General features: G+C 43.3%; 1 protein-coding gene across 2 annotated transcripts in view; it reads left to right on the top strand.

Moving 5' to 3' along the window:
• SEMA5A (semaphorin 5A) overlaps nucleotides 1-27,758 on the top strand; it is a 471,369-nt gene that overhangs the window by 308,621 nt on the left and 134,990 nt on the right. For both annotated transcript variants that reach the window (XM_029215912.1, XM_029215913.1), the window contains 3 exons: nucleotides 2,500-2,598; nucleotides 4,195-4,408; nucleotides 23,298-23,583. In XM_029215912.1, coding sequence (XP_029071745.1) covers nucleotides 2,500-2,598; nucleotides 4,195-4,408; nucleotides 23,298-23,583 — 599 coding nt within the window. The remainder of the gene's footprint in view (nucleotides 1-2,499; nucleotides 2,599-4,194; nucleotides 4,409-23,297; nucleotides 23,584-27,758) is intronic.

Genomic DNA, 27,758 nt, shown 5'->3' with positions numbered 1-27,758 from the left:
TAACAGCTCCTTCACTTTGCAGTGAAAATTGATTGGTATATTTTTTGCCTCTGAGTCCTCGTGGGATTTTTCTTTTTATTCAAACAGAAAGTCACAAAAATTATGATCATCCTCATCAGGCCACTCAGTCCCGTGTAATTAATTTTTTTCGTCTTGATCTTTTGTTGGCACTTTTATGAATTCATCAGTTTCCCATTAGAGTTCAGAAAATGCTTCTTCATTCAGTTCAGCAGTACAGTCAGTTACCAGAAACCTGTACTTGTCAGAGTCTTTTCCATGAATTCCTTGAAGATGAAACCCTTTTATAGGAACATTTTTGCAAAAGCATCAGAGTATACCCAGAACTGTCTGTAAATGACAAAAGACTTAAAAATGACCACGGTTAAAGATTGGATGAAAGTTCATAATAATGCAATTGGCAAGGAAATTTAGTTATTTCTGAGATATACATTTTAAAGTAATAACTAGAATTATGACTTATAACATTATACCAGAACATATAAGATTTTTAGAAATTTCATGTAATGTCTGAAACATTTATATTAACGTATTTCCATACAAAAAAATCAAAGAAAGTTTAGTATTAGTTGTTTTTTTGTTTGTTTGTTTGTTTTTTTAGACTGCAGGATAATTTGTTGCTTTTATTGTTAGTAGTAGTATTAGGAAAATTATCTACCTTTGATATTTCACTTTACAGTTAGAAAACAAATTCAAATATTTTAGCTCATTTTATATCCACAGCTAGGCCATGCCACAGGCTGAGTTATGGCAAATCAACATTTCGTGGAGACTGAGGCTCCATTCCACTGAAGAGAGCATTGCTGTGCCATTAGATCCAGATCCTCCTGATTGGGGAAATGTGTGTCAAACCGATATATCATCATGCAGCATCTTCTAGGTCTGGTTGGTTGGTCAGTCACCATTTCCTGTTCATTTGCTGGAGTCTGACTTTGCCCTTTCACACGGAAGCAGGAGGGACTGAATTATGGAAGTAGTTTCCTTACCTGTCTCCTGAACTGCCATATCACATCTCTACTAGCTTCCACATGGTCCAGAGTGGTCCTTCATTTACAAACATCACCTCAGGTCAAAACTGCATGCAGTGGCACAGGGAGATCAGCTCGGTGCTTTGTGACCACCTGGAGGGGTGGGATAGGGAGGGTGGGAGGGAGACGCAAGAGGGAGGGGATATGGGGATATATGTATATGTATAGCTGATTCACTTTGTTATACAGCAGAATCTAACACACCATTGTAAAGCAATTATACTCCAGTAAAGATGTTTAAAAAAACAACAACTGCATGAAGTAAAGACATAAAACGGTTCCTTCACATTCAGAATAAAAAGTAAACTCACTGGTCTGGCACACCTGGCCTGTGTCTGGCTCCCCAGCTTATGTCTACCTCTTCTGTACATAGTGAAAGCACAGTGCTTTCTCCAACCGTGATGCCTTGTCACAGTCCATTCTTTCTGCTGAGAATGTGTTTTCCCTCCTTTGCTTGGTAAAATCCTGCAAGTGTCAGGGGGTACCTCCTCAAGGAAGCCTCACCAAATCCTACTCTTCCTTTGAAACTTATCTCAGGTGTCATCTCCTCCAGGGAGCCTTCCTACACCTCCTCCCTTCCCCTCTCCTCTGGAGCTAGCAATATGCTGTTCTCCGGTGACTCCTCATTAGAGTACGTGGACAGCTCCGTGTATTTTAATTTTGCGCTACGGGCCTAGATTGTGACTTTTTCCACAGTCTCTGCCAAAGAGTATCTAATCAGTAAATGCTTGCTGGCTGAATGAATGAAGAGCTTTCTACCTGAAAGTTCCTGCACTACTATGACCATGTCCTAGACTTATATGTATGTTTTGCAACCACAGAAAAAAAATTCAGCTGTGAGCCATCCCTCAGCATGAGCTTTCATGCCTCTTGTTCCAGACATCCTTGACTTATTAGTTATATTTTAATTTTTCATCAAATAATCAAACATGTTTATAGATTCTTGCTGTGTATGCATTTTGAGAACTTTATGTGAAACTTCTTGCAATTTGGAATCAGAGTTTCACATGTGACCCTAGCATCTGGAGAAGCATTCACCATGTTTTTTCAAGTTCCTGGGGAAGTTTTCTAAGACACTGTTTCATGAGCAGTGTTTATTTATTTTCCTAATATATGTCAAAGGCAATTTAGGGCTCACACTGTTATCAGCTACAACTCAAAATGAAAGCCCATTCATCAAAAGAAGACACAAGCTTTGAGATTTTAACTGAACGTATATTTATATCTATCTTTACAAATATCCTCGATTGAGCAAGTGTGCAGAGAAAGTCAGACTATTTTAGAGTTCTGTTGTTATTTTTTGGTCAGTATCTGAGAGGATTTTTTGGTTTGTTTGTTTTTACTGGTTAATTAACATCTAATCTATTAACTAGACAAGATGTATTCATATTCACCGTTCCTCTTGCGCTCAGGCCTCCTTAACAAGTTTCTTGTGATTTTTTAATTTTTTCAGGAGGAATGTCAGAACTACATCCGGGTACTGTTGGTGGGTGGCGACAGGTTATTTACCTGTGGAACCAACGCTTTCACGCCGGTCTGCACCAACCGCACGGTACGGCTTCAGGTGGAACTTTGACAGATTTTAATACCTGGAAAATCCAAGCGTTCTATTAAAACCCTAGTTTTAAACGTGTTTCTATTCTCCAAAGAGTTGCTTTTTAATTTTAAAAAACATCTTTTGTCAAACTGAGTAAATATTTGATGTACTGATCTATTACTAATAACACTATTATATAAAGAACTGGTAATAATTCTAGCTTGTTTAATTAAATTTAAATATGCTTTCAGACTATTTCTACCAGCTTATTTCCCACCAGACCCTAAACATAATCCTAAACGTATTCTTATTTCTTTTTCTTCTTTATCGTAGGGAGGCTGTTAAGTATTAAAATAACCTAAAATTATAATCCAAGTGAAGAAAATACAGTTTACAAATTGGATGAGAAGGGTGTCAAAAAAGTAAAGCAAACTAGCAAACAAATGGAACCCTACGAAAAGTAAAGTTATATGCCACCCTCTGTCTTTTTATTTTAACCTGTCATTATTGACAGGGGAATTTTCAGCATCCAGGTCTTATATCCGTAGAACTGCCGGGTTATCAGAGCACACGTGTAATCTTCCTAATATGGGATATTCATTTGATCTTCCTCCAGGAACATGATGAAGAAATATCACTATGTTAATTTCCTGGTTACACACTTTCTCTCAAGACCTGAGCTTACCATCCTCTTTTAGTATTCATTATTTTCAAATAACATTCAGTTATTGGAAAGAAAGGGAGGATGTTGATGATAAGAAGTGATGCTCACAGAGAGATCCCTAGGTACCATGGCCTGTCCGAAGCACCTTACAACTTCATCCTCACATCCACCCTATGTGGTGCTTACCCTTTGGGTCACCACTTTATAAGAGTCTAAGGCTTAAAGACTTGAAGTAGCTTACCCGGGGCTACACGTCTAATAAAGCAGGCAGTGTATCTGAGCCCCCCTGCCTAACCCCTCTGCTCTTGTATCTCAGGTAAGAGTAAAGAAACCAGAGGAGAGCAAAGATTCCCTCCCCATCCAAAGAACTTTTCTCATTCACTGATTGTTCAGCTCCTCAAATGCTGGATTCCCCCACTTGACTGCAAGGCACTGAGTTGCCTCTCTGAAAACTAAAAACTTAAGGCTTGGAAATTTGGACTACGTGGTGCTAAATATCCATACATCCTTACCCATGAATGCAGTTTTGGGCTATTCATAATATTTTGATTCACTTTTATTGATAAAATTGTACCTAATTTTTATTGCAATTTGTATTTCTATAAATATTGAAGTTGGGTTTTTAAATTAAAGTGGAAAAATCTGCACTGTCCCATGCATTATAAATAAAGTCATAGACAGTAATCTCCCTTCATCTTTTGTGAGTATCCAAAAGCCAGAGGTTCAGTAACTCTCAAAGGAGGATGAGAGAGGTTGATCGGTAGATTGTCTAAGGATGACCACCGTGTACTGTTCTCATCCATGCCAGAGTGCAGAAGTTTGTCACATTGTATGAGCCCCAGAGAGTTTATCGTGCTTTATTTGCAGTTTGGGTGGATGTGCTCCATTAACGCTCTTAAAGGGGTTTCCTGGGGGATAATTTGTCTCTGTCTCGTCCTCACATCTAGCTGAGTAACCTGACGGAGATCCATGATCAGATCAGCGGCATGGCACGCTGTCCTTACAGCCCTCGGCACAATTCCACGGCTCTCCTCACGGCGGGCGGTGAGGTCTATGCCGCCACGGCCATGGATTTCCCTGGACGCGATCCCGCCATTTACCGAAGTCTGGGCGTCTTGCCCCCTCTCCGCACCGCGCAGTACAACTCCAAATGGCTCAACGGTAAGTCTTACCTTCACTCCCAGTTTCCCCTCTCGTTGGTCTGTGATGCCCGGTGACTTGGTGTTCAAAAGCAAACTGTCAACGTTTCTAAAAATAAAATAACTTCTTCATTTTCTAAAGAAATCAAAATGTACCCGCTTTTGGATTTCAGTATGGAAAGGTATCAGATGGCTCTTTGCCAACTCGGAAGAGAAGTGATATTCTCCACACTTAGGACATGATAATAAAGCTAATGGTGATATGAGCGTTCCTCAAACTGAAGCTGCTTTTTCATATTATTGTTTGCAGTTTAGGAAATCCGATGTCATGTCAAAGATATCTGTAGCCTCATGTGCATTCTTTCTTAACTTCTTTATTAGATACCTAAAAAGGGAAATTACTAGCGTTTCATGAAAGTTTCAGGCAATTGTGTAAAAGAATGTGTTTGGCTTTAGGTAGCTCCAAATAACTTGACCAGTTTTTTTTATTTAATTTTTTATTTTATATTGGAGTGTAGTTGATTTACCATGTTGTGTTAGCTTCAGGTGTACAGCAAAGTGATTCAGTTCTACGTATACATGTATCCATTCTTTTTCAGATTCTTTTCCCATATAGGTTATTACAGAATATTGAGTAGAGTTCCCTGTGCTACACAGTAGGTCCTTGTTGATTATCTATTTCATATAGAGTAGTGTGTATATGTCAATCCCACACTTCTAATTTATCCCTCCGCACCACGTTTCCCCTTTGGTAACCATAAGTTTGTTTTCGAAGTCTGTTTCTGTTTTGTAAATAAGTTCATTTATATCATTTTTTCTTTTAGATTCCACATATAAGTTGACCACAGTTTTTTAAAACAGGGTGTCAAGTCATACAACTGGAAGGTCAGGGTAGGTGTCTTCAAAGTTGCTCACTTCAATGACTCAAGAGTTAGTAAGGGACCCAAGTCCTGTCACTACTGTCTCTGCCACCCACAGTCTGTCAGGTTGGTCCTCAGGCTAGCTCTGCTCATGGGTGCAAACCTGCGGCTACAATTCCTAGTACTGCACCCAGACATGACAATATCCAGTGGAAGAAGAACCACGTTCCTTGTGTCCTTTTTTTAGAAGAAATCAGAAACCCCCAGAAGACTTCCCTTGAATCCTGGGCTAGAACTTGGTCACTTGCTCAATTAACAAATAGAAAGTGATTCCAGCCACCCAAGTTGAAGTTAAAGTTGGCCAGGTACTGAGACCTGCCAGCTGAAATTCAGCCCTCTGCATATGGGTACACACACACTAGCAAACACAATGTTATTGATAGATGTATGCACCATATGTAATCCATTCCCTCAGTCGTTTATTGGATAGTTCGCATAAAGATGAAATCTTATAATTGCCATGATAATATTTACTGTTTTGAGCTTTCAAGTCCTACAAAGATTTACTGGCTTTTCATTCAAGTACCAGCTCATTATTGTAGACCTGAGTTTCTCACCTCAGCACTATTGATGCTTTGGGCCAGATAATTCTTTTTTGGGGGGGAGGGAGTTTGTCCTGATTATTGCAGGATGGTTAGCAGCAACCCTGCATTATACCCACTAGTTGCAATAGTATGGCCCACCTCCTGAATTGTGACAACAAAAACTTTGTCCAGAAACTGCCAGATATCCCTTGGGGGAAATATTGCCTCTCTTTGAGAACCACTGGTTTAGAATGATCACTTACGCATATTTATGCATATGTGTGTATATATACACACGAGCATTTTGTCAAATAAGATAGTCAAACCAGCCATCACAGTTTGCCTTTAAAAGACTCCCTTGTAGAGAAAAGAGTCTTCATCCAGTTGCTTCAGCAAGTTGAATGACTCCATGGGCTTCCAAAGGGCAACGTGAATTGTTTTCTCAAACCAAAGCACTAACTAGATTCCCTAGGTTAACATTATTTCTGTTGAACTGGTTTCAACTGGACCTTTCGACTCTCTGTGGAAGGTTTCCTTTCCGCTCTGATGCTTTCTTTCATCTGTGTAGCTTAAAGTTCTTTCTATTCATTCGTTGAGTTTTACTGGCCAAGCAGTTTCCAGTTAAAAATCAAAATGACTTATTTCCCCAGCCACAAGCATTGCATTTAGAGTTTGCTGAAAGCAAAGTAAAAATTAATTCGGAGTACAATCTCTTTCTTTCCCCGGAAGCGACACCCTGAAGAATATCTTGGGAAAATAATTCAGGTTATGGCATGAGTTAGAAACACTGTTTCTTTCCATGTGACTTAGATGCCCAGGCTGATCAGGTGCTCAGATGCTGTTAACCTTCTGGGTGCAATCTTTCCCATTTGAGAGTCAGGTGATGTCATAAGGACAGCTGAAGAGCTCACCCAGGGTTTCCACAGTCACTGTAGGCATATATGTCCTAAAATCATAAATGATATTATCCAGCAACTGTGGTGATTGCAAGTAAGTCCAAGGTGAGCATGGCGGAGCCGCCACTCTGCTCACGGTGTCATCATAACTCACATGGCACTGAATTTTCCCGCCGTCCTCAGGGAGTGTCACCCTCTTGTTCCCCACCAGGAAGGCCCTCACTCCCAGGGCAGAGCACAGAGAGCCCTGAGGCTCCCAAGTTGAGTGTTGATTCCCTCTCCTGTGTTCTCTTGGGACACTTCCTTCTACTGAACCCTGAGGTATCATTTCCACCTCTGATTGGCCCTGGTTTTCTGCTCTGACTCTCCCTCCAGCATAGATTCTGGCCTCTGAGCCCCACTGAGCTCTGCTTCTGTGCCCCTGCTGGGCCCGGATGCAGGGACATTTATTCTCACTGTTCTTGGAATCCACACTTTTCCTTCCATCTGCCCTTTGACCAGACACCCTGTCTCTGTTCTTTCCACTGTGCTCTGGAGTAATTTTCTTTCTTTACTGGAGGTTGGTGCCTTACCTGTTATCCTTTTTTTCCATATCCTTAAATTTCTTGCTCTCTGGTGATAATCACCATCTTTTTATAAAAATGCTCAGATCTCCTCCCTCTTCCATGAGACAAAGACAAAGAAACGCAATGAAGCTAAAAACACCCTTAGTTCTGCAGTATCCAGGAAGGGTCCTATTTCCTGTGTGATATTAGGTGCCCACTAAATGGAGATCAGAGAGTTAGATTTGTTCTTGATAGAGCTTAGTGTCGGAAAATCCCAGGGCTGGTGTGCTAAGAATATGCAGACTATGACCTGCTGAATGAAGAGGTACAAGTTTCCACGTGGGGTTGGCAGGCAGCTTCCTCAGCATCCAACCTCCCGTTTTGGGGAAGTGAAAACCCTGGGGCTTTGATTGAAGGTGCGGTTTCAATACACTCACGCAAAGAAAGTACAGTCACAAGGTTTATTACTTGCAGATCCCAGAACCCAGGCCCCAGGAGCTGGGGAAGGGCAGCCCTCCATCCCAGGTCAAGAGCAGGAGATAGAGAGAAGGGTAGCAAACACCTATTAACTTACAAGGTTATCTGGGCAGAGGTCACTGTCTTTTCGTGGGCTCAGTGATCGTATAAGAAGGTAGGGGATGGAGGCTTTGGAGGTGGAAAGTCCTGCCGGCGAATCAGTGCTCACCCTTCAGGATGCTGATTTGTCTCAATTCTCGGTTTCCTCGCTTGCAAGCTGGAAATAACTTGCCACCGGACCTGGCGGTTGTGAGATAAAAAATCAGACCATGAAGATATGACGAATATTGGTGGCATGCAGCAGGTACTCGATACATAGACGTAATTACTGTGAACTCCCCAAAGTCTGATACGACATCGGATGCATAGTGGCAGTGAGTAAATGTCTGTTGGCTGAGTTCGTGGAGGAACATTTTGGGCTGTGGTTCCTGATTACTGACACCTACCAGCCTCTTGTTTCCCATCTTTCCTGACACTGACAAGCCTCCTCTGTGCTTTCCCCACTGTGCCCCCTGCTGCCCCTCTGGGCTGGACTCTCCTGACTGCCGTGTCCTGCTGCTGCCACGTCCAGGTCCCCCAGACACCTTCACCTACTACACAATCCTCAGTACCTCCAGGTGTTTACAGGGCTCAGGGTCCCCGGGAGGCCATCACTCAGCTAACAGCTGCTTACAGGTTATGATAAGCAGAGCTCCTGTCTTTGGTTTGGACATTTACCAGTTTTCTGCCAACATTTCTCTGTTGACGAAAGAGAACTTTCTCGGCAGGGGAGGTGTGGGGGATAGCACCTGTGAACCGTGGTCAGCAGAATTTTTGTTTTCAGCTTCCCTGCTGTGATTAAATTGTGTATAGGATAATTTGCCTGTACAGGGAGGTAGACCCTTTCCATAATTGGGTTAATTAACTCGTACAGGGCAAGCTCATGGCATGAGCGGTACAGCGGTCGCTAGCGTTTCTTGTTCGCCTCTGCCAGCCCTGTGCCAGGCATCTCCCTCCTCAGCCAGCAGCTAGGCACCAACCAACTTCACTTCCTCAAGCCATGCCTTCAGCGACATTTTGGACGCTGGCTGTGTTTGTTTTGTTTGTTTCCTAGGGTTGCTGCCACGAAGTGCCACAAACTGGGTAGCTTAAAACAGAAATGTGTTCTCTCAGAATTCTGGAGGCGAGAAGTCCAAGATCAAGGTGTCGGCCGCCCGTGCTTTCTTTGAAGACTCCAGGGGAGGGCCCTTCCTCACCTCTGGTAGCTCCACCGCCCTCAGCATCCCTTGGCTTGTGGCAGCAACACTCCAGTCTTTCCCTCTGTTCACACGGTCTACTTCCTGTGGCTCTGTGTCCTCATATGGGTCCTATGGGATTAGGGCCCCCCTTATCCCAGTATGACCTCATCTTTACTAATTATATCTACCATGACCCTACTTCCAAACAAGGTCACATTTATAGGTACCAACATATATTTGGGGGGATACAATGCAACCCGCAATAGTGCCCTAATCAGGAAACGCTCAAATGTTGAAATCTTAAACTTCTGTGTCTTATTTTCCAATGACACTGTTACATCTCTTTCTGTGTTGTGGGTGAATCCTCTGGCCACACTCAGTCTCCTGGGCTCAGCTGTGTTCTCCTCGTTCTCGACAGACAGTGTTCCCTTCTTGTTCCCAATAAAAAGCATCAGAAGTCATCAGGTAGGGCTCAAGGGATTGCTGTCTTCGTCCAGGGCAGAGCCGGACTGCACCCGTTTCCTCCTTCCATGCTCCAGAGCACTGGGGTGGACAGTCCATCCACTTAAACTGTAGCCTTATCCACTGTGCATCCCTCCTCCACCTCGTGATCTCTGGGGAAGGGGTGCCTCTCTCTTAGGCAGCATTCTAAAGTGGATTTCATCCCCCTCATTCTGTGTCTGAATTACTGCCTCAAAGGGCTGCAGTGAAGGCTTGGCAAAAATCAGCACTGTGACCCTCCAGAGAAAGAGAAGCACACGGCACAAAGGATGCTCTTCAGAATGTCAGAACATGTAGACAAACATGGCAAGTCATGACCCTTCAGGGACGCAAGCCTCTGGGGACCTCCTTTGCTTCAGGGCTACTCTTCAGGCAAGTGGTGACATCAGGCTGTCCAGGGTGACGTCCTGCCAGGATACAGAGAGCCCTGAGTAAGGACCTACCAAGCCTCTAATCTTCCCGCCACACCTCCCAGAGACCCAGCATAAATTGGTTGGCAGGGTTCCAACAACCTGCCCTGAGCAAGCTAAGTGCCTTGGATCTAATACCAGAGCTCCAGGTGCATTGTCTTGTGATACCACCACCATTACAGCTGTCCACCAATGAGTGGGTGTCCCGCCTGTGCCCCTGCACCAGTGCAGCAAGACCCAGGTGGTGGCCGTGCCATCGGCTGTCAGCAAGGGCTGACATGGAGAGGAGAGCAGGGCTGGCTATGACACCTTCATCGGGTTTTCTCTTTCCCAGCCTGTGTGATCTGACTCCACTGCTCCTTTGCCCACGTGCCCTCTCAGCATCCTTTAAGGCGGAGTGCGCATTTCCCTGGCTGCACTGTGCTTTCCTCACCATGCTCCTTCCCACGTGCTGTTTATGCTGTTCTTTCTTCCCTTGAGTTTTGCCTCATCCGTAATTCCTGCTCCTCCGTAGTAGCTTCAGTTGAAGTTGCAGTTTCCCCAAGACTCAGTGGGTCCCTTTCATCCCTTCTTGATGGGCGTTGTGCATGGCTGTCTTCACCCCACCATACTGGAGCACGTGGCCCCTGTCCTGCTCCAACCCCGCTCGCGTCCCCATTTCACCTGCAGAGAAAGCTGAGGCAGTGCTGGCCATCCCCCGATGCTTCCCTGTGCTCTCTCCTACCCACCCTTGCTTCTGCTTTAACCTCTTACATGCATTGCCACTGGCTCCCTCCTCTCTTCCAGGGATTAGAAGACGTTTTCTATAAAGGGCCCGAGAGCAAATATTTTAGACTTTGGATCCGTATGGTCTCTGTTGCAGCTTTTCAATTCTGCCATCGTAGCATGAAGGCAGCCATCACCAATGCATACACGCATGCTGCGTGCACATACAACTTTATTCATAGCCAGCAGGCAGGATCTGCCTGAGGGCTATAGTTTGCTGGTCCCTGTTGTATCTGGAGAGCTCTCAGCCCCAGGCAATCCAGCTGGCCAGTGGGTTTAGCTCCGTTGTCTTTGCTCAAATGCCGCTTCTCAACGGGACCTCGCCCCTGACCACCTTATTTGAAACGACCCGCTCCTCCATCTAGCCCTCTTGATTCCCCTTAGCCACGTTAGACTTTTATCCTTAGCGTTATGCTTTTAGTACTTGTCTCCGTTCCTCCACTAGAATGAATGTTCCCTAATGGCCAGGCTTACTTGTTGGTCACTGATGGATCCCATATACTTTCAACAGTGCTGGACACATAGTAAACACCCAATACATCATTTTTGAATAAATGAACTAATAGATGAGTAGTTTACATCTTTGTTTTCCCCACCCATGTGTTTCTGAATTCCTTGAGGGCAGGGATTAGGTGGGATCCATTTTTGTGTGGTCAGCATTTCATATAGTGCCTGAAACACAGTTGAGGCTCCATCAATATTTGTTGAATGACTAGGAGATAGGCACATTTCATAAGTAGCAGAAATATGAATTTTGTTGTTAACAAAGGGAATGTGTCATATTAGTTGCAACCCAGAACTTTAAAAATATAGATTTGTATGTTTGAAACTGATGCGGGTCCAAACATTTAAAGAATCTTCTTTGGCCATTCTCATTTGGACTCCCATTTTCAACCATTATGTATTCAGTTAGTTATCAAAGACAGTATGATTAATTGGATAGTGTTCTGGAGGAACTTGAAACATTGAGTTATATGTTCGGTCACGACTATAAGTTTCAAAATCGGATTTTTTCCCCTGTGCCAAAATCGCTCTTCAAACAAACTTATGTGTTTAGAGAAGTACCTTAACAGCCTTAACGCATTAAAATACTAATTGTTAATAACCCTTATTAAATGATTATGGTAAAGCAGGGTAATACATGTTTAATGGTCTATGCTTAAAATAGAGAAGCTGTAAAACTTGCCTTCAAGAAACTGGCAATCAAATCGGGGAAACAGTCAACCCATGAAAAGGGAAAAAAAAAATACATCTGCAAATTAGCATTGTACAGATTGAACTTGTGGGTTCTGGGGGAACTGCATGCTTGCACATGGACTAAAACCTCGATAGGAACTTGGAAAAAGGAATCTGTCAGTGAGCTTTCAGCATGGACATCTTTGGGGGCCTAATCTCACTGGCAGGCAGCAACCTGCTTATTTTCCTTCCCTGGAGGCAGCTTTTGTCTCTCTCTTGGGTTTTCTCCACAGAACTCTGCTGCTTCCTCCCATTCTCTGAGATTCCAGGCTTGACCTCCACCTGGAGGAAAACACACTTGAAATCCATTGTATCTTTTATTTTATTTTATTTTTTGAGGTACGCGGGCCTTCACTGCCGCGGCCTCTCCCGTTGTAGAGCACAGGCTTCGGGCGCGCAGGCTCAGCGGCCATGGCTCACGGGCCCAGCCGCTCCGCGGCATGCGGGATCTTCCCGGACCGGGGCACGAACCCGCGTCCCCTCCATCGGCAGGCGGACTCTCAACCACTGCGCCACCAGGGAAGCCCCATTGTATCATTTTTAATGAGCTGTTATGTTTCCAGTTAAGAAAACTCTGTAACAATCTCAAATTCTGCTGGTTTGAAATAACTCTATTGATGTTACCCACACATTAAATAGACTCTTTGAGGTCTTTAAAATACAAGGATTAACCTAGTGATTAAAGATAACTTACTTGGAGGGAGAAAAATCCTTCTGTGCTTAACTCAAGGAAAAATAGTTTCTGCTTATCATGAAGACAGGTGCTTTGTGGAGCTCCCTGCTTCTCCCTGGGCGCAGACACCACTTCTTGGGGGTCCAGACATGGCCAGGCTGGGGTGACCCTGTTGGGCTCCATCCTGGGGACAGTGAGATCACTTTGTGGCAGTCTACACAGTGCAGTCCCTGAAGGTGTGAACAGTCTGCACTAGGCTCTCCCTGGACAGACCAGATTTGCTAAAGCAGGAAATTCATAAATGCAGGCAGTTCCCAGATAAGCAAAATAAAGACAAGAGGGGCCTGGGAATGAAGTGCACTTGTTTAGGAAATCTGTAGTGTTTACCAAGGAAAAGAAGCTAGGTAAAACCCAGAACAAAAATCACGATTGTGTAGTCAGCAGCCTAGTTTTGTACTTTACCAGACAGCACCTGGGGAGATGCTTTCAGAGGGCTGTCCTTGTGAACAGTGGGCTCTGTTCAGTACTGCAGCTGAAAGGCTAACAGCTGACAGCTGACTCGTGAAGTTTCAACTTGTGAAGGTGATGACACGTGGACTTAGAGCATGGGAGCAAAGTTGTGTGACATGAGACCCAGCATGACGAGCTGCCCTTTTCTAATTTTCAGGCTTGATCAAACCTATCAGAGGGCGTTGGGCAGATTGTCTGTCTTGTGTGGGATGGATGTAAACACCCTTTGGAAAGAGTGTTGTAAACCAAGTCTGATGATCTTTATAGGGTCAGAAAAGAGTTTAAATAAATGGCCTCCTTACATACCATTTGCCTGTCTGTGCACCTGCTGGAGCCTCTGGTACATCCAGTTGTTACTCCAGGTGCAAGGGGGAGTCACAGTGGCTCTTTACAACTTACCAGGTGGTTGGGAGTCTCCATATAGGTGTTATCTGAACCAGGGTTACATGCTGAAGCATGCACAAGCTAGGATTTGAAGACAGATCCTTACGCCTCTGTGGACTTCTGGCCTCCCCTTTGTTTAGTCAACATCTTAGGAAATACCGCCACCATAAGCTGCCTCCGTCTCTCTCCTGATGTCCACATTTTTATGCACAAGTTGCCATGGAAGCGGGATCCAGGGACTTTGGAAATAGTGGCCGGTGCTTCTTGATTGGTGAAAACTTGCAAAAGGAGATGGAATGAGCTGGGGTTATTAAACCCAAAGAAGAAGAGCCTGTGGGGTTATTTAACACAGCCCTTTATGGACACAAACATCTGGTAGGTGACAGGAAGGAATCAATTCTTGTTGTGCTCTTTGAAAATAGTGTGTTCTGTCCTGGTCATTGAGTGCTGAGTTCCTGAAACTTGAGCAGCCACAGAATCCCTTTAGTGTTGTGATGAAGGCTCTATACTTGCCAATAAGTCATTTTGTCACCGAACTCAGGTTCGGCTGCATGTTCCTCAAGAATCCAATACTGAGAGACAAGTGTTAGGTAAAGGGAAAGATGACTTTATTGAGGAAGCCAGCCATTCTGGGGAGAAGGTGGACTCATGTCCCCAGGAACCAACTCCCACTCCCCAGGTTTTGCTCAAAGATTAAACAGGGAAATGAGGAAGGGGCCACGTGCTGAGGAGAGAGTTGCAAGGTACATGATCAACTCGTGGATCTTTTTCAGATTGAGTGGTGGTGAGGTAGCCAGGAGTCAACATCACTGACCTTCTGGTTCCACCCAGTCTGGGGTCTCTGTGCTTGTGAGCAGCGTACAGTTAACTTCTCCCACCTGGTGGGCGTTTCAGTATCTGCAAAACAGCTCAAAGGACATGGCTCAGAATATCATCTATAGTCCTTGAGGAGGAAATAAAGGTCCTTGACTTTGTTTAATGGCTAAACGATTATTATTTTGTCTTGCTTGACTGTTTTCCTTTGCTTCTGTATTTTCCCATTTCTCTGATTAAATTTATTCTTTGGCCAAATTTTTTTTTTTTTTTACAGACAAGAGGCAGGCAGAGGACAGCGGGGGTGGGGCGTTTGTCCTGGGAAGGGTCCTGCTCAGTTGCAATTTGGACTTCCAATTTACACATTTCAAAAGAGAATGGATGGGGCTTCCCTGGTGGTGCAGTGGTTAAGAATCCACCTGACAGTGCAGGGGACGCGGGTTTGAACCCTGGTCTGGGAAGATCCCACATGCCATGGAGCAACTGGGCCCATGTGCCACAGCTACTGAGCCTGTGCTCTAGAGCCCATGAGCCACAACTACTGAAGCCCACATGCCTAGAGCCCATGCTCTGCAACAAGAGAAACCACTGCAATGAGAGGCCCGTGCACCGCAGTGAAGAGTAGCCCCGGCTCACCACAACTAGAGAAAGCCCACGTGCAGCAACGAAGACCCAATGCAGCCAAAAATAAATAAATTTAATAAATAAATTTATAAAAATAAAAGAGAATGGATAAATCCCACTCTTCCTTCCCCCATCAAGATATTATGACACCAGAGGCACCAACTGTATACACTAAGGCATATGGAGACCTGCGTAAAAAAAAAACAGATCCACACAAAGAAGATATGCCCCATTATAGAGAGCACAATATGCTATATAGAAATTTACTAGTACTTATATAACCACTCACGAAAATGTTTTGATGTTCATTGTCTAGACATCATAGCTGTTTCCTGGTGACAGTCCTGGATCACTCCTGACACCTGGCATGATTAACATTACTCCTTTTCCCTCTCAAAAGATTTCCAGTTTGGAGCATAAATCATATTGTCATCCTGTTTATAAGATACTCAGTTCTCTGTGTTTCAGTAAATTTGTCTCCATATTATTGTATTAAACTTCTTGTTTTCCCTCAGTCAATGGCCTCTCACATTTTTTCATTCACTGCTGAACATTGGATGGTATAATCTCTGTGTTTTTGTCTTCTTTCTTGCCCTGGCCCTGATCAGCTCAGGAGACGAAGACCAAGCCATCATACGAGTTTACTTATTCTAACTGCACAATGTTGTAGCCCAGTATTTTCTTTCAATTAAATCTTGCATGTTTTCCTCTTAGTCTTTAAAAATATTTTACAGGCATTAAAATATCTCTAAGATCTTTGAATTAAAGTTAATATTCCAATTTAAAAACTCCTTAAGTTTTACAATTCAGCAGGTTAAATGATTAATTCTGAAAGAAGAGAACCTATACATTTAAAATATAATCAAGAAAAAATAAACATGGTCAATGGAAACTTGCAGCTTTGAAAATGTTCAGAAATACATAGTCATGACATTACTTATAACTAATTGAGCCCTGGACTGTGTGATTTAGTCGAATCTTACAGGAGATTGGAAAGGCTGCCAGGGGCTTGATGCTTGGAATGGAGTGAGCCAGCAGGATAGAGAAGGATGTCTCTGGCCCTGTGAGCTAGAACAGGTGGACCAATAGCCAGTTAATGGAGCTCCTGTTGACACTGAGAGAGGGAGGATGCTTGGTGAGAGTTTGGGCTCCTAGGGTACAAGCTGATGTACAGGTGGCAGCTCTCATTTAGGAAGAGACAGCAACGTGTCCCTGTGGTACAAGTTGCTCCTACTTGAACCAGCAAATCTATATAAGTAAAACACTTTCAACAGATTATGGTCCCCTGAAGAAGGAAGGAGTCATGTTTGCCATGTTTCTCGTCCTCCTGAGATGATTTAGCAATGGCTTTCTTTCTGCCGGGGCCTCAGTGAGTGAAGGACCTGGGGCTCCAAAGCTCATGTTACTATGTCAGTGATCACTAAGGACACGCTTGGACCACATCCCACTCCCACCTTCACCTGACACTGCCACCACACACACGGAAATTTGGGTCATAAGCTTGTCTTTAAAACTCTTCAGTGTCTCTCCAGTGGCCCTTGAATTCCAGATTCCTCTCTGTGGATCGCTGGCCTGGCCCAGCCTTCTGCCGCCTGTCCTATTGATTCCTTCTGTGCCAACACTAGCTTCCTTCCATTCCTGGCCACCCTTAGGGTCTTCTCTCCGGCTGCTCTCTCTCCTGCTCTTGACCTGGAGCCCCATCCGAACCTGGCATCTGCCCTTTCCCTGCTCCCCTCCTTTCTGATTCTCGAATTCACCTCGCTGCCCTGGCCCCCATGGTCTTCTCCTCACTGTGATGGCTCATTGATCTGTGTCTTGTTTGTTGCCTTACAATGGCCTTGAGGGCATGGGTTGCGGAATACCTGGGGCCCAGGACAGTAGGACAGCCCCACAGTGGGTGGTAAGGAAGTACCTGGTGATATAGGTGCTCTGGCTGGCACGCAAGGCTCCACCTCTACCACAGACCTTCCACCATGTTTGGTTCCAGATCTTCTGAAAGGAACACAGACCCTAATTGGATATACAGAATGCAAATCTAATGAGTTAACTTGTTAAGTAAATACTGATGGTATGTTTACCAACATATGCATTTGTATTAATTTATATATTTTTGTATATGTTTATTATTAATTTATGTATTTATTATTTATATGATAGTTTATATATATAAATAAATAGTGACCTATATTTTGATGATTAGCGACCAAGTGGTACGCACTTGGCATGCATTGCCTTTGACTTTTCACAATGATACTACATATTGGGTATTGTTATCACCATTCTAAAAGGAGGAAACTGAGAATGTAGGTTGTTAAGTAATTTGACTAAGTTCATACAGCCAGTAGGTGGAAGTATTGAGCCATATATACATATACCTCAATCCTATACATATGTATGCCACACACAAAAAACATACACACACAAACATGTATATCTATCCATCTATCTATATCTATTTATCTATCTATATATCTAATCTTTTCCTAGAAATCTTAAGGAAAGGATTTTAGTATATCAATGGCTTTTAAACCACTTTTTACTTAATTTAGTTTTGGTTTAATTATCCCCTCTTAATAAATCTCTAGATAAAATTAGCTTTACTTTGGAACCCTCTGCAGCACATGTTCATGTAGCTGTGACAAGGGAAACTGTTCACAATAAAGAGAGTATCTAAAATCTAGGAATATGCACAGAAATGGTTTTCGTTGTAACCGACATCAACAAATTAGGGAACTGAAAACCTCTGGCTCACTGTGTGTCATGTCTAAATATTGTTTCCATTAACTCCTTTCTTTTTTGTGGACTCGCTTGCTATTTTAAAAACTCAGCCTGGCTTTATTTATGTTTCCCAAATTCTGATCACCTTTAATATATACATGTTTGATTACTCGTTATCATTATGTGAAGTTCTACTAAATAGAAATTATTAAAAAGGAAATCAAAAGTAAATCATGAGGGCTTCCCTGGTGGCGCAGTGGTTGAGAGTCCACCTGCCGATGCAGGGGACACGGGTTCGTGCCCCGGTCTGGGAAGATCCCACATGCCGCGGAGAGGCTGGGCCCATGAGCCATGGCCGCTGAGCCTGTGCGTCCGGAGCCTGTGCTCCGCAACGGGAGAGGCCACAACAGTGAGAGGCCCGCGTACCGCAAAAAAAAAAAAAAAAGTAAATCATGAAATAAAAATTATAACCATCATTTATTGCGAGGCTACTTTGTACCAGTCTCTTTAATCCTTAGGTCGAATTGTTGCAGGATAAAGGAACATTCCAGATGTCAGTGGTCCACTCAGGGTTTCAAGCTGGGATGGGCGGGGTCCAGCCCATACAGGCTCCACCCCACCATTTTCTAGTCTGCCTTTGACAGGTGTATCACAAGGTGGCCTTTGATTGCAAAATAATTTTGATAGATTTTGATGCTAGTAAGATTTTTATAGAGTTGGAAAATTGGAATTCCTTTCCTTTTAATGTCCATTTTCATCAATTTAGACAAATATTTCTATATCAAGAGCCTCTCAGTGATCTAGTCAGTCATCAGATTGGACCATTGAACCCGGTGCCCCTCCAGACAGATGCAGTAGGCATTGGAATAGACAGAAGACAGAGGGGAAGGATCCATCAGGATGTTCAGTGTTTGGTTTTACATGGTCAGAATCTTCTCAGAGATGTTGATACTTATGCTCTTCTCATTGTTCATGTTTATTTATATTGTGTTTCCCTACTCAGTACTCCCATCCGCATGGTCACTATTATGTAAGTCAATGTGCCAAATAAAAGTCCTCATAACACAGTTCTTCTTAAAACCTGACATATTTTGTAGAATACTCTGTAGTCCGTAACTCAATATGTTTAAAAACATGAGGGAAAAAACAGCTTTTCCATGCATATATTTGTAATAAGCTGACACATACTCATGTCTGTTTTTATTCTGAATTAGCAGCACCTTCTATTCATGTGTAGCTCTAATAATAATAATGAATAAAGAGCTCTTTCATGCACTCACATTCATTGTAGACAAGGAGGCCATTGACTGATTTATGGCTCGTTCATTTCACTCAGGAGTGACAGATACTAGCTTATGGTGAATTGCATTTTAACAAGAGACAGAACTTCAACAATGGAATGGAAACAATATGCATCTTATTATCCTGCCTGGTGAGATTCAAACATCCCCTACCTCCAGATTTAGATCTATAAAGGCAAGAGCTACTTGGCTGTCTATTTAACAATTATTTCTGCTTTTCTTCTATCTTTGGAAAAGGAATAGGATGCTGGCTGAGTTTCCAAAGTCTCGGGAGCCTCCTGATGTGACAGCAGGTCACCCAGTCAGGGCCCATCATATGCCTGCAGGACCACTGTGGGGCCGCAGGATGTGTTTCCAAATGTAGTTTAGCTCCCCAGCTAAAATGACCTGTAATATGTGGTGAGTTAGAGAAACACATACACTACGTACCAGGCACAAATTCTTCCCTTGTTTTCCCAGCAGAAAAAAATATAGTTGAGCATTTCTATCTAAAAGGCTCTTTGTCACCCTATCATAAAGTGGGTTTGCAGTGGTTTGGAAAGACATTGGAGGTTCTCCATGGAAAGAGGAAGCCGTGGGCTAATCTACTTGGCATGATTCAGTACTCCTCCCGTATGAGATATCTGGGTGAAATTGTTCAGTGGCTGGACAGTGAAAATGACGAACACAGAGAGAGGCTCTCATGGTCCCTGGAGGGCACTCCCGGGCTCTGGTGGGCATCATTGGAAACGTCATCTCTGGAGTTGGGGCAAACGCTTCCCAGCAATATTCTTGTTGAATAAGCCTTTGGATTGTTGGCTTCTTCTTCCTGCTCTTCTTTCTGTGGCATCCTTGATGTCTCTAATAGCTCCAGAGTAAACACTCATCCGGGCATCTGTCTTCCCCTCTGGTCTGTTCCCAAGCCCTCCTCACCTTGGTTCTGAGTAAATCCACTCACCACTTTGGTTTCTAAAGCATTGCCCAGAATTCCAAGTCCTGTTCTTGAATGTTGTTGTTAATGTAACTGATTGTTCTCTTGCAGTCCATTATTTTCTTCAGTGTAGTATAAGGGTACGTGTGTAGGCTGTGAGGTCAGATGGTCTGGATTTGGGACATAACCCAACCACCATTGCTGGTTGTGTGAACTTGGACAGGTTCCTTAACCTCCAGGATTTAGTGTCTTCATCTATGAAATGGGAGGAGTCACACAGTATCTCCCTCTATAATTCCTGTGCATTTACTGAGCTTATGAAGGGGGAGCACCCAGCTCAGAGCCTCACGCAAGAGTTTCGCACTCGACAGGGTTTTTAAACTATAGGCCAGCCTTGAGCTGGAAGAAACCAAGGCAGATCTTTTTACTTTTTCAGCTCCTCGACTTCCTACTCAAGACTTCCTAGATACTGTTTACTATGTGGTTTGCATGCTGTTTGTCCCCAAGTTAATAGCAGAAGTAGGTAGTCATGAGGGTGTTTGATAAACCCTGTGGACTCTGCCTCATACCTCGTCCACATGTGCTGGGACCTGTAGCTAGACACGCCTGTCCTGCATCTTCTTTCTTTGTTTTCTTCATTTTAGATAAGGTTTGTTGTTGTTGATGATGGTGGTTTTTTGTTTGTTTTCAGTACAAGGACCAAACTGCAGTCTGGTTATAAGAGCCTAGCTGCAGAACCTGCTCTGATATGATTTAGCCTTCTCTTCAGAATTAGACATACATGTGGATATTAGCTTCAGAAACGAAATACAGTTTTGTAATTGTTTCACACCTTTGCTTTTGGGATCTGCTTCAGTGAGTAATTCTCTTTGTGAGACTCACAGTGAACACAGGTTCAAAAATCCCCCAATATTTTGCTTTACTTTCCAAAAACACAAGCCGGAGATGTGTAACCTCCTGTTTTTGTGAGCGTCTTTCCAGGATATTAAAGCGTACTGTACAGTAAATATTTCTAACTTCCATCTCATACCTGTTAATGCAATCCAGGGTGTTTTGGGTTTCTTTTTAATATCCATTTCAAGTTAAAGCAAGTGATCGGACACTATGTTTGACAGTTTATAAATTAAAATCAGTTCTTATGAAATCCTCTATTACCTAATGTACTTAACATGACTTAAGAACAATATCATGGGCTGAAGAGAAAAGTACATGACATATACAATGGAGAATATTTGTTACATTTTTAGAATGTGAAGTTGAATTAAATTGAAGCATTTTGTGACGACAGCAAATATTGATTGAAATTCAGTTGTATTTGACTGAAAACTGGCTGTAGCCTTTCTGAACAGAATAGCAGGGTACTCAGTGCCACCTGCCTGTCAGCCTCTGAATCATTGTCTGCATTTCAGGTGAGCCTGTGGTGGGTGTTCCTCTTAACATTAATGGGTCATTTTGTAGCCAAACATATTTTTAGTTGTCCCGCCAATAGCATGTCTGTTGGTACAGTCTAATTGAATCTGGAATAATACAAGGCCAGTTGAATTGTCCTACAGAACTAATTGTCCCCGAAATATGTCCTTGTGGATATAGCTGTTGTGTATATCTTTCCATTAATTTTGAATGCCAAAGGATATTGTCCTATTATCCTAATTGCACCATAAATTAAGACATTTGCTAATGGAATGGAAAGCTCTTAGCAATAGAGAGAAGAGTAAGAATCAAACCTGGTTATTAAAGATCAGTATTAGGGCACACCTGTATCTGAAAGGGTATCATCCTTATTATCAATAGACTCAAACAGGAAGTTGTGAAGATAACACTTCCAATGCTATGAATGGAATTCAGTTGACAATCTATAATAAATTCCCGAGTGCCTAATGAGAGTGGTGATTAAGTAAAAGTTTGCCATAATTTTTTTTCATTTCTAAGTTCCTAATTTTAATCTAATCATGAGGTCAGAAAGCTTCCAGACAATGACTCCATCTCAGTACACTTCCCTCCTTTAAATGGATGCCCCAGACACCCAGAAATAGGAAGATAAGAATTGATCATCACATTTACATGGTCACCATAGTAACAGGAGTTGCTAAAGCTGATTCGGGACACTAACCTTATAGTTTCAGTTTTCACAAGTGGAAAACATTTTTAAAGTCCTTACTAAAAGCACATAACTTATGTCAAAGTCATGCTCGTGTATATAAGTAAAATCAAAGAATTTTGGTGTCTTCTACACGAACATGATACCAGACTCCTATATTCTGAATCACATTTCATGTTTTAATCTCATTTCCTCCCACTGTTTCTTTTTCTTTTCGCATTCACATAACCTTTATTATAGTATATTGAAATAATTGTTCTATTTTATTGTTATAGTTGCTAGTCTCTCACTGTGTCTAATTTATTTTTCCTTTTTTTAAAATATAATAGTGTTTATTTATTTTTACTTGTTGACAGTTTGCTTTATTTATTTATTTATTTATGGCTGTGTTGGGTCTTCGTTTCTGTGCGAGGGCTTTCTCTAGTTGAGGCAAGCAGGGGCCACTCTTCATCGCGGTGCACGGGCCTCTCACTGTCACGGCCTCTCTTGTTGCGGACCACAGGCTCCAGACGCGCAGGCTCAGTACTTGTGGCTCACGGGCCCAGTTGCTCCTCGGCATGTGGGATCTTCCCGGACCGGGGCTCGAACCCATGTCCCCTGCATTGGCAGGCGGATTCTCAACCACTGCGCCACCAGGGAAGCCCTATTTTTTCCTTTTTTTAATCTTCTATTTATTTATTTTCTTTTAAACATAGCAGTGTGTACATGTCAATCCCAAACTCCAAATCTATCCCTCCCCCACTGGTAACCACAGGTTCATTCTCCAAGTCTGTGAGTCTGTTTCGTTTTGTAAATCAGTTTATCTCCCACTGTTTCTGAAGATTATGTAAGAGTATACCAGTGAAGCACCATTTTTGCTGCCCATTTTTGGTGGTATTAATGTTATGTACCTAAGTGCTGCCTTAACTCCGGATGCTTATGTGTGATGTTTGGAATCACGCTGGCAATTCCCTGTCACTTAGAGCTCCTGTACTGAGTTCCACCCAGTGGCATAGATCACTAAGTTGCTCTTAGGGCTTCCTGTTTCTTCTATAAGAACCGTGGGTTTCCGCAGAAAATCAGGTCTCCTTGGAAGAAATACAGAGCAGGCAAGACACAAAGGAGTAGCACATGGACGTTGAGACTTTTCTTCTTTCCTGTTTTTTTGTTTTACCTTTTTACTTTATATTGGAGCATAGTTGATGAACAATGTGTTAGTTTCAGGTGTACAGCAAAGTGATTCAGTTCTCCATATACATGTATCTATTCTTTTTCAAATTCCTTTCCCATTTAGGTTGTTACATAATATCCAGCAGAGTTTGCTGTGCTGCCCAGTAGGCTGAGACTTTTCTTCTTTCCTGTTGTTTCTAGAACCAAACTTCGTGTCATCTTATGACATCGGGAATTTCACCTACTTCTTTTTCCGCGAAAATGCTGTGGAGCATGACTGTGGGAAGACCGTGTTCTCCCGAGCTGCCCGCCTTTGCAAGAATGACATCGGGGGCCGGTTCCTGCTGGAGGACACGTGGACCACGTTCATGAAGGCCCGTCTCAACTGCTCCCGCCCTGGCGAACTCCCTTTCTACTACAATGAGCTGCAGGGCACCTTCTTCCTGCCTGAGCTGGATCTGATCTACGGCATCTTTACCACCAATGTGTACGTAACTGGAAATCATTCCTTCCCTGCTTTTCTACTCCTTCTGAATGAGTCTACTGTTCTCTGACCTTTGAGGTTTACAAGTTGCTTTAAAAGTAATCTTTCTTCTTTTACTTGGCTAACAGCCAAAAGAAATTTTGAGTATGAATTAAATGTTACAAAAGGTGATGTGATTTCTGAGACTGGTATTAGGAAAATAAAGCTAATCAGAAAGTTTTGATCAATCCTTATGCCATGGTAGCATCAAATTGTTCTCTGTAAGTTTTTCCTTCCTGATTTACCAATGTGCTCTGGGCACTTTTTGAAATGCTGGAATGTGTTAGATGTCGTTTTTTTTTCCTATACACAAGTCATGTCACTGCATAATGAAAGCAGTGTTGTCTGGAGAGTTTGATCTTTGAGATAATGTAACTCTTACCTGGACCCCTGCTCATGTAGGAAATGCACCTCCTCATTTTCCCATAGCTGCATTGTAAACTATTGTTCTAGATGATGGCGAACTTAGGCATTTCTAGAATGATGATTCTACTTTTTAAATATTTTTGTAAAAAATTACAGTATTTGATTTCTTGTGGGAAGGTACTTCTGTTTGGACTAGGCAAAGCATATGAAGTTGCCTGTCTTTCATTCACTCTTTGTCTGGTGGAGTGTAGATTAACCCCATACTTAATGTCTGTTCTTAGCTGACTCCACAAGACCACACCCCACCCCCAGGAATCACAGAGGCTCTGAGCTCCACTTTTCTCAGCATTGGCTGTGGGCATGATGATTCTGCAGTGTGGGTCCTGCTTTGCATCACCTTTGAAATCTCTTATCTGGTGACCTAATGGTTTGGACAAAAGCCAAATATCTGTATCCAAAGTAAAGAATATGAATCAGGATGGGTCAAATGCGCCGATCCATGGGGTGGGACGACCAACCATCCGGGTTTGTCCTGGACTGCACAGCTTTTAGCACCGAGGACTGCCCTGCATCCTGGGAAACCTCTCGGTCCTGGGCGAACCAGGACAGTCGGTCACCCTGTGATGTTTCCTCGGCTTCCCCAGTCTTGCTAACTTACTTTTTCATCTCTTCTGCAATCAGAAGCTTGCCCATGAATTGCATTTCTGAAGAATCACTTTATCTGCATCTTACTTCCTTGTTCCTCTCCCCTCCCATTCTTCCTACAGCTGAGCTGAAGTGTCAACGTTCGCTTGATAATGACGTTTACTCGTGAAGGGTCTTCTTTGTGACATGAAGTTAGGAAAATTAGACTAAAATGGACGGCTCCCTCCCCGTCCCCAACCCCACTACGCCCATCTTTCCTGTAAATCTGGTTTTCAACCCCAGAGGTTATTTTCTCTCCTTAATAAGTTTCTTTTGAAAACAATCAGTGTATAGTTTCTGAAGATGATTTGCCTTCCGAAACCTTGTTTAAGAAGTAGTATAGGCTGCACGAGATGGATGTTCGCTTGCTCTGTTGACATCAGTTTTACACACAATGGGAGCTTGGCTTACTGAGCTGTTCATTCCCCTGGCTCCAGGCAAAAACGAGCAATTTAAAAAGTTATAAAATTACTGTGTCTGGGCCATTCCAAGAGGGTGGATAGTCAATTTGGATACTTGCAAAAATACCATTTCAGACTATTCCAGATTAGTTGTTCAGTGTTGCAAATGCCCATCATGTTGGAAATCATCCTATATGGGGCATCTATACTAACAGAAATAGAATTGCTAGACCTCCCTTTCTCTCTTGAATACTTATTGTCACTAGGTCTTGGGAACAACCTTCTGATCTTTTCATCTCTAATTCCATAATATGTTCTGCCTGGGCTCCCTCTCCTGTCTCTGTCTGGCTCTTACCCTCTCAGGAGGTGACCGCATTCTTGGTAAGACTTGCTCCGTATTGAAAGAGACAGTTCGAGGTACCGGTTATGTCCTGTCTCTGAATTGATAACTAAAAATGCCCTGGCTAAGCTTTCTCGGGCTTTTGCTCATAGGGTTGGTTTGTCCCTGTATATTCATCAATGTCCCTAGCACTGGGGAATGGGGATAAAGTTCACTCTTCCAGCCCATTCTGTCCCTAAGGCTGTGGGGTTTTCTTAACCCCTAGGGCATGAGTTGGGCTGCAGGAAGTGGTGCACTCCTGCCACAGAATCTCTGAAGGTTTTGCTTATTTTTTTCCTGGAAAGCTAAAAATGCTGGCTCTCAGATAATGTAGTAGTAGGAGTGGGGGAGGGCAAAACTTTTGATTTCTCTTCCCTCCTTAGGAGATGAAGAGCTAGGAGGAACTTCTCTACTTTTCTACCAGTGGCTTCCAGCAGATTAAGGAAGGAAACTCTAAGTTCCCATATTGTTGGGCTCACCAAGGGCCGGGGGGCTACCTCCACTTTTACCTGCCTGGGCTGTAAACAAGTAAAGAAATAAAACAGAGCATTAGATGAAGGCCACGTTATCACCATGACTACTGATAGAGGCCAGCTTGCGATATGTGACTGAAGGTCTGTTAGCCAAATGGGCTTATGACTACCGACCCCAGCTTTAAGCAGACGCAGCCCCAAGGTCACAGTAGTCTAGACCTGGGCTGGCCTCCCCTGCGTGCAGGGACAGGCAGGAGAAGGTGAGTAATGCACAGTTCTAGCAGGCAGGCCCATCCCAGGAAGAGCTGGGGAAAAGCTGGGGAGTCACTCATGTCCTCGCCCCCCACCCTTCTCAGATCACTGCAAGTTATAGGGCAGAGGGAGAACAGGAAAATGAGTGTGTGTGTGTTGGTTGTGCACATGGCATACATGTGCTGTACCGATGGGCCTCAGCTCACTGAGGGGCAAAAAGAAGTGTCCATCAACACCTGTCAGGGATGCTCAGGCTGGCAGCCACTGGGACATCCAGAGTGACACCAGAGACCCCACCCAGCCCCCTTCAGAGTGAGTGAACGCAGCGAACTGAGAAATGGGATGCCAGCAGGGAGACGATAAGTTTCTTCCCTTCCCGGGAAGAAGCATAGCAATGGGGTCAAAGGCATGAACCCCCGGGCCCCATGTACATTCTGCTTTACTTCCCCTCAGCCTGTGACTTGGGTTCAGTAACCTCCCTGTGCTTTGGTTCCTACATCTGTAAAATCAGGCTGGTCTCAGGGTCTAGAGGTTCCCTGTGATAAATAAGATGCTCCCTTTCAGGCACTTAGCAGAGGGCTCAGGGAGGTATTATTAACACTCCGCCCTCGACTGTCACCGTGCCAGGGCCAAGGCGTGGTCCCCTGGTCCCCAGGTAGAACCCCTCCTGTGGGCCTGACTGGCCGTTATTGCTCCAGCAGAGCTGTCTTCGACTTCTCGCTGAAGTCCAGTCACATGTCCAAAGGCTAATTCTTCCTTACACAATTTGACTTCTCATCTTCCTAAAAAAGAGTAAAATTAGCAATATGAATAAGTTCATATTTATCGTTTATCAGTTTATTTGCCAGCAGTGAGGGGTACGCATCTTCCCACCAGACTCTCTTCTCTGTGCTGGAGCTTCCAGAGGGAACACGCACCCCTGCTCTCAAGGCTCTAACCTTCCATGGGGGTGTTTTTTATTACCATCCACACAGAGCTGTCACAAAGAATTAAAAAATTTCCCTTTTTGGTACCAACCCACCTGGGGTTTCAGTCCAACTCCCCCATTTAGTGGCTGGGTGATTTGGGGCAGGTGTCTTGACCTCACTGGGTCCCAATTTCCTAACAATGAATTTCCCCTACCTTATGAAGCTTAAATGAGTTGGAGTTTGTAAAGCCTTTAGAAGGTGTCTACCACCTATTCAGTGTTTTTCAGATGAACCAAGTTTAAGGTAGTTATTTCCATTTTGGAGTTTCTTGACTTTTTCTTTGATTCAGGGGGGAAAAATGGATAAGTAGACATGTTATTGGCTAAAAGCATTAACACGAAATTTTAAAACCATAGCTGAGCTCACAATGCAGATTTATTTAACAACAAAAAAAATATTGCTGTTTCCACTTAGTAAAGGGCACGGGACTCTGAGAGCCTCTCATTTATAGCCGTCAATTCTGTACAGCTTGAATTCTAAATTAAGGCTTCAAGATGTCCTGTGTCAGTGCTGTGTCAAATGTTTCTCTCTGACCCTTTGAATTTAAAATTCTTTTTAAATTAAAAAATATATATAGATACATTATATATATATATATATATATATATATATATAT

The sequence above is a fragment of the Monodon monoceros genome, unplaced genomic scaffold (assembly GCF_005190385.1).
Source record: "Monodon monoceros isolate NGI ecotype Baffin Bay Population unplaced genomic scaffold, NGI_Narwhal_1 Super_Scaffold_12, whole genome shotgun sequence".
In the NCBI taxonomy this organism is placed as follows: domain Eukaryota; kingdom Metazoa; phylum Chordata; class Mammalia; order Artiodactyla; family Monodontidae; genus Monodon; species Monodon monoceros.
Note: the sequence above shows the minus strand (reverse complement) of the source record. Positions and strands in the feature narration are given on the sequence as shown.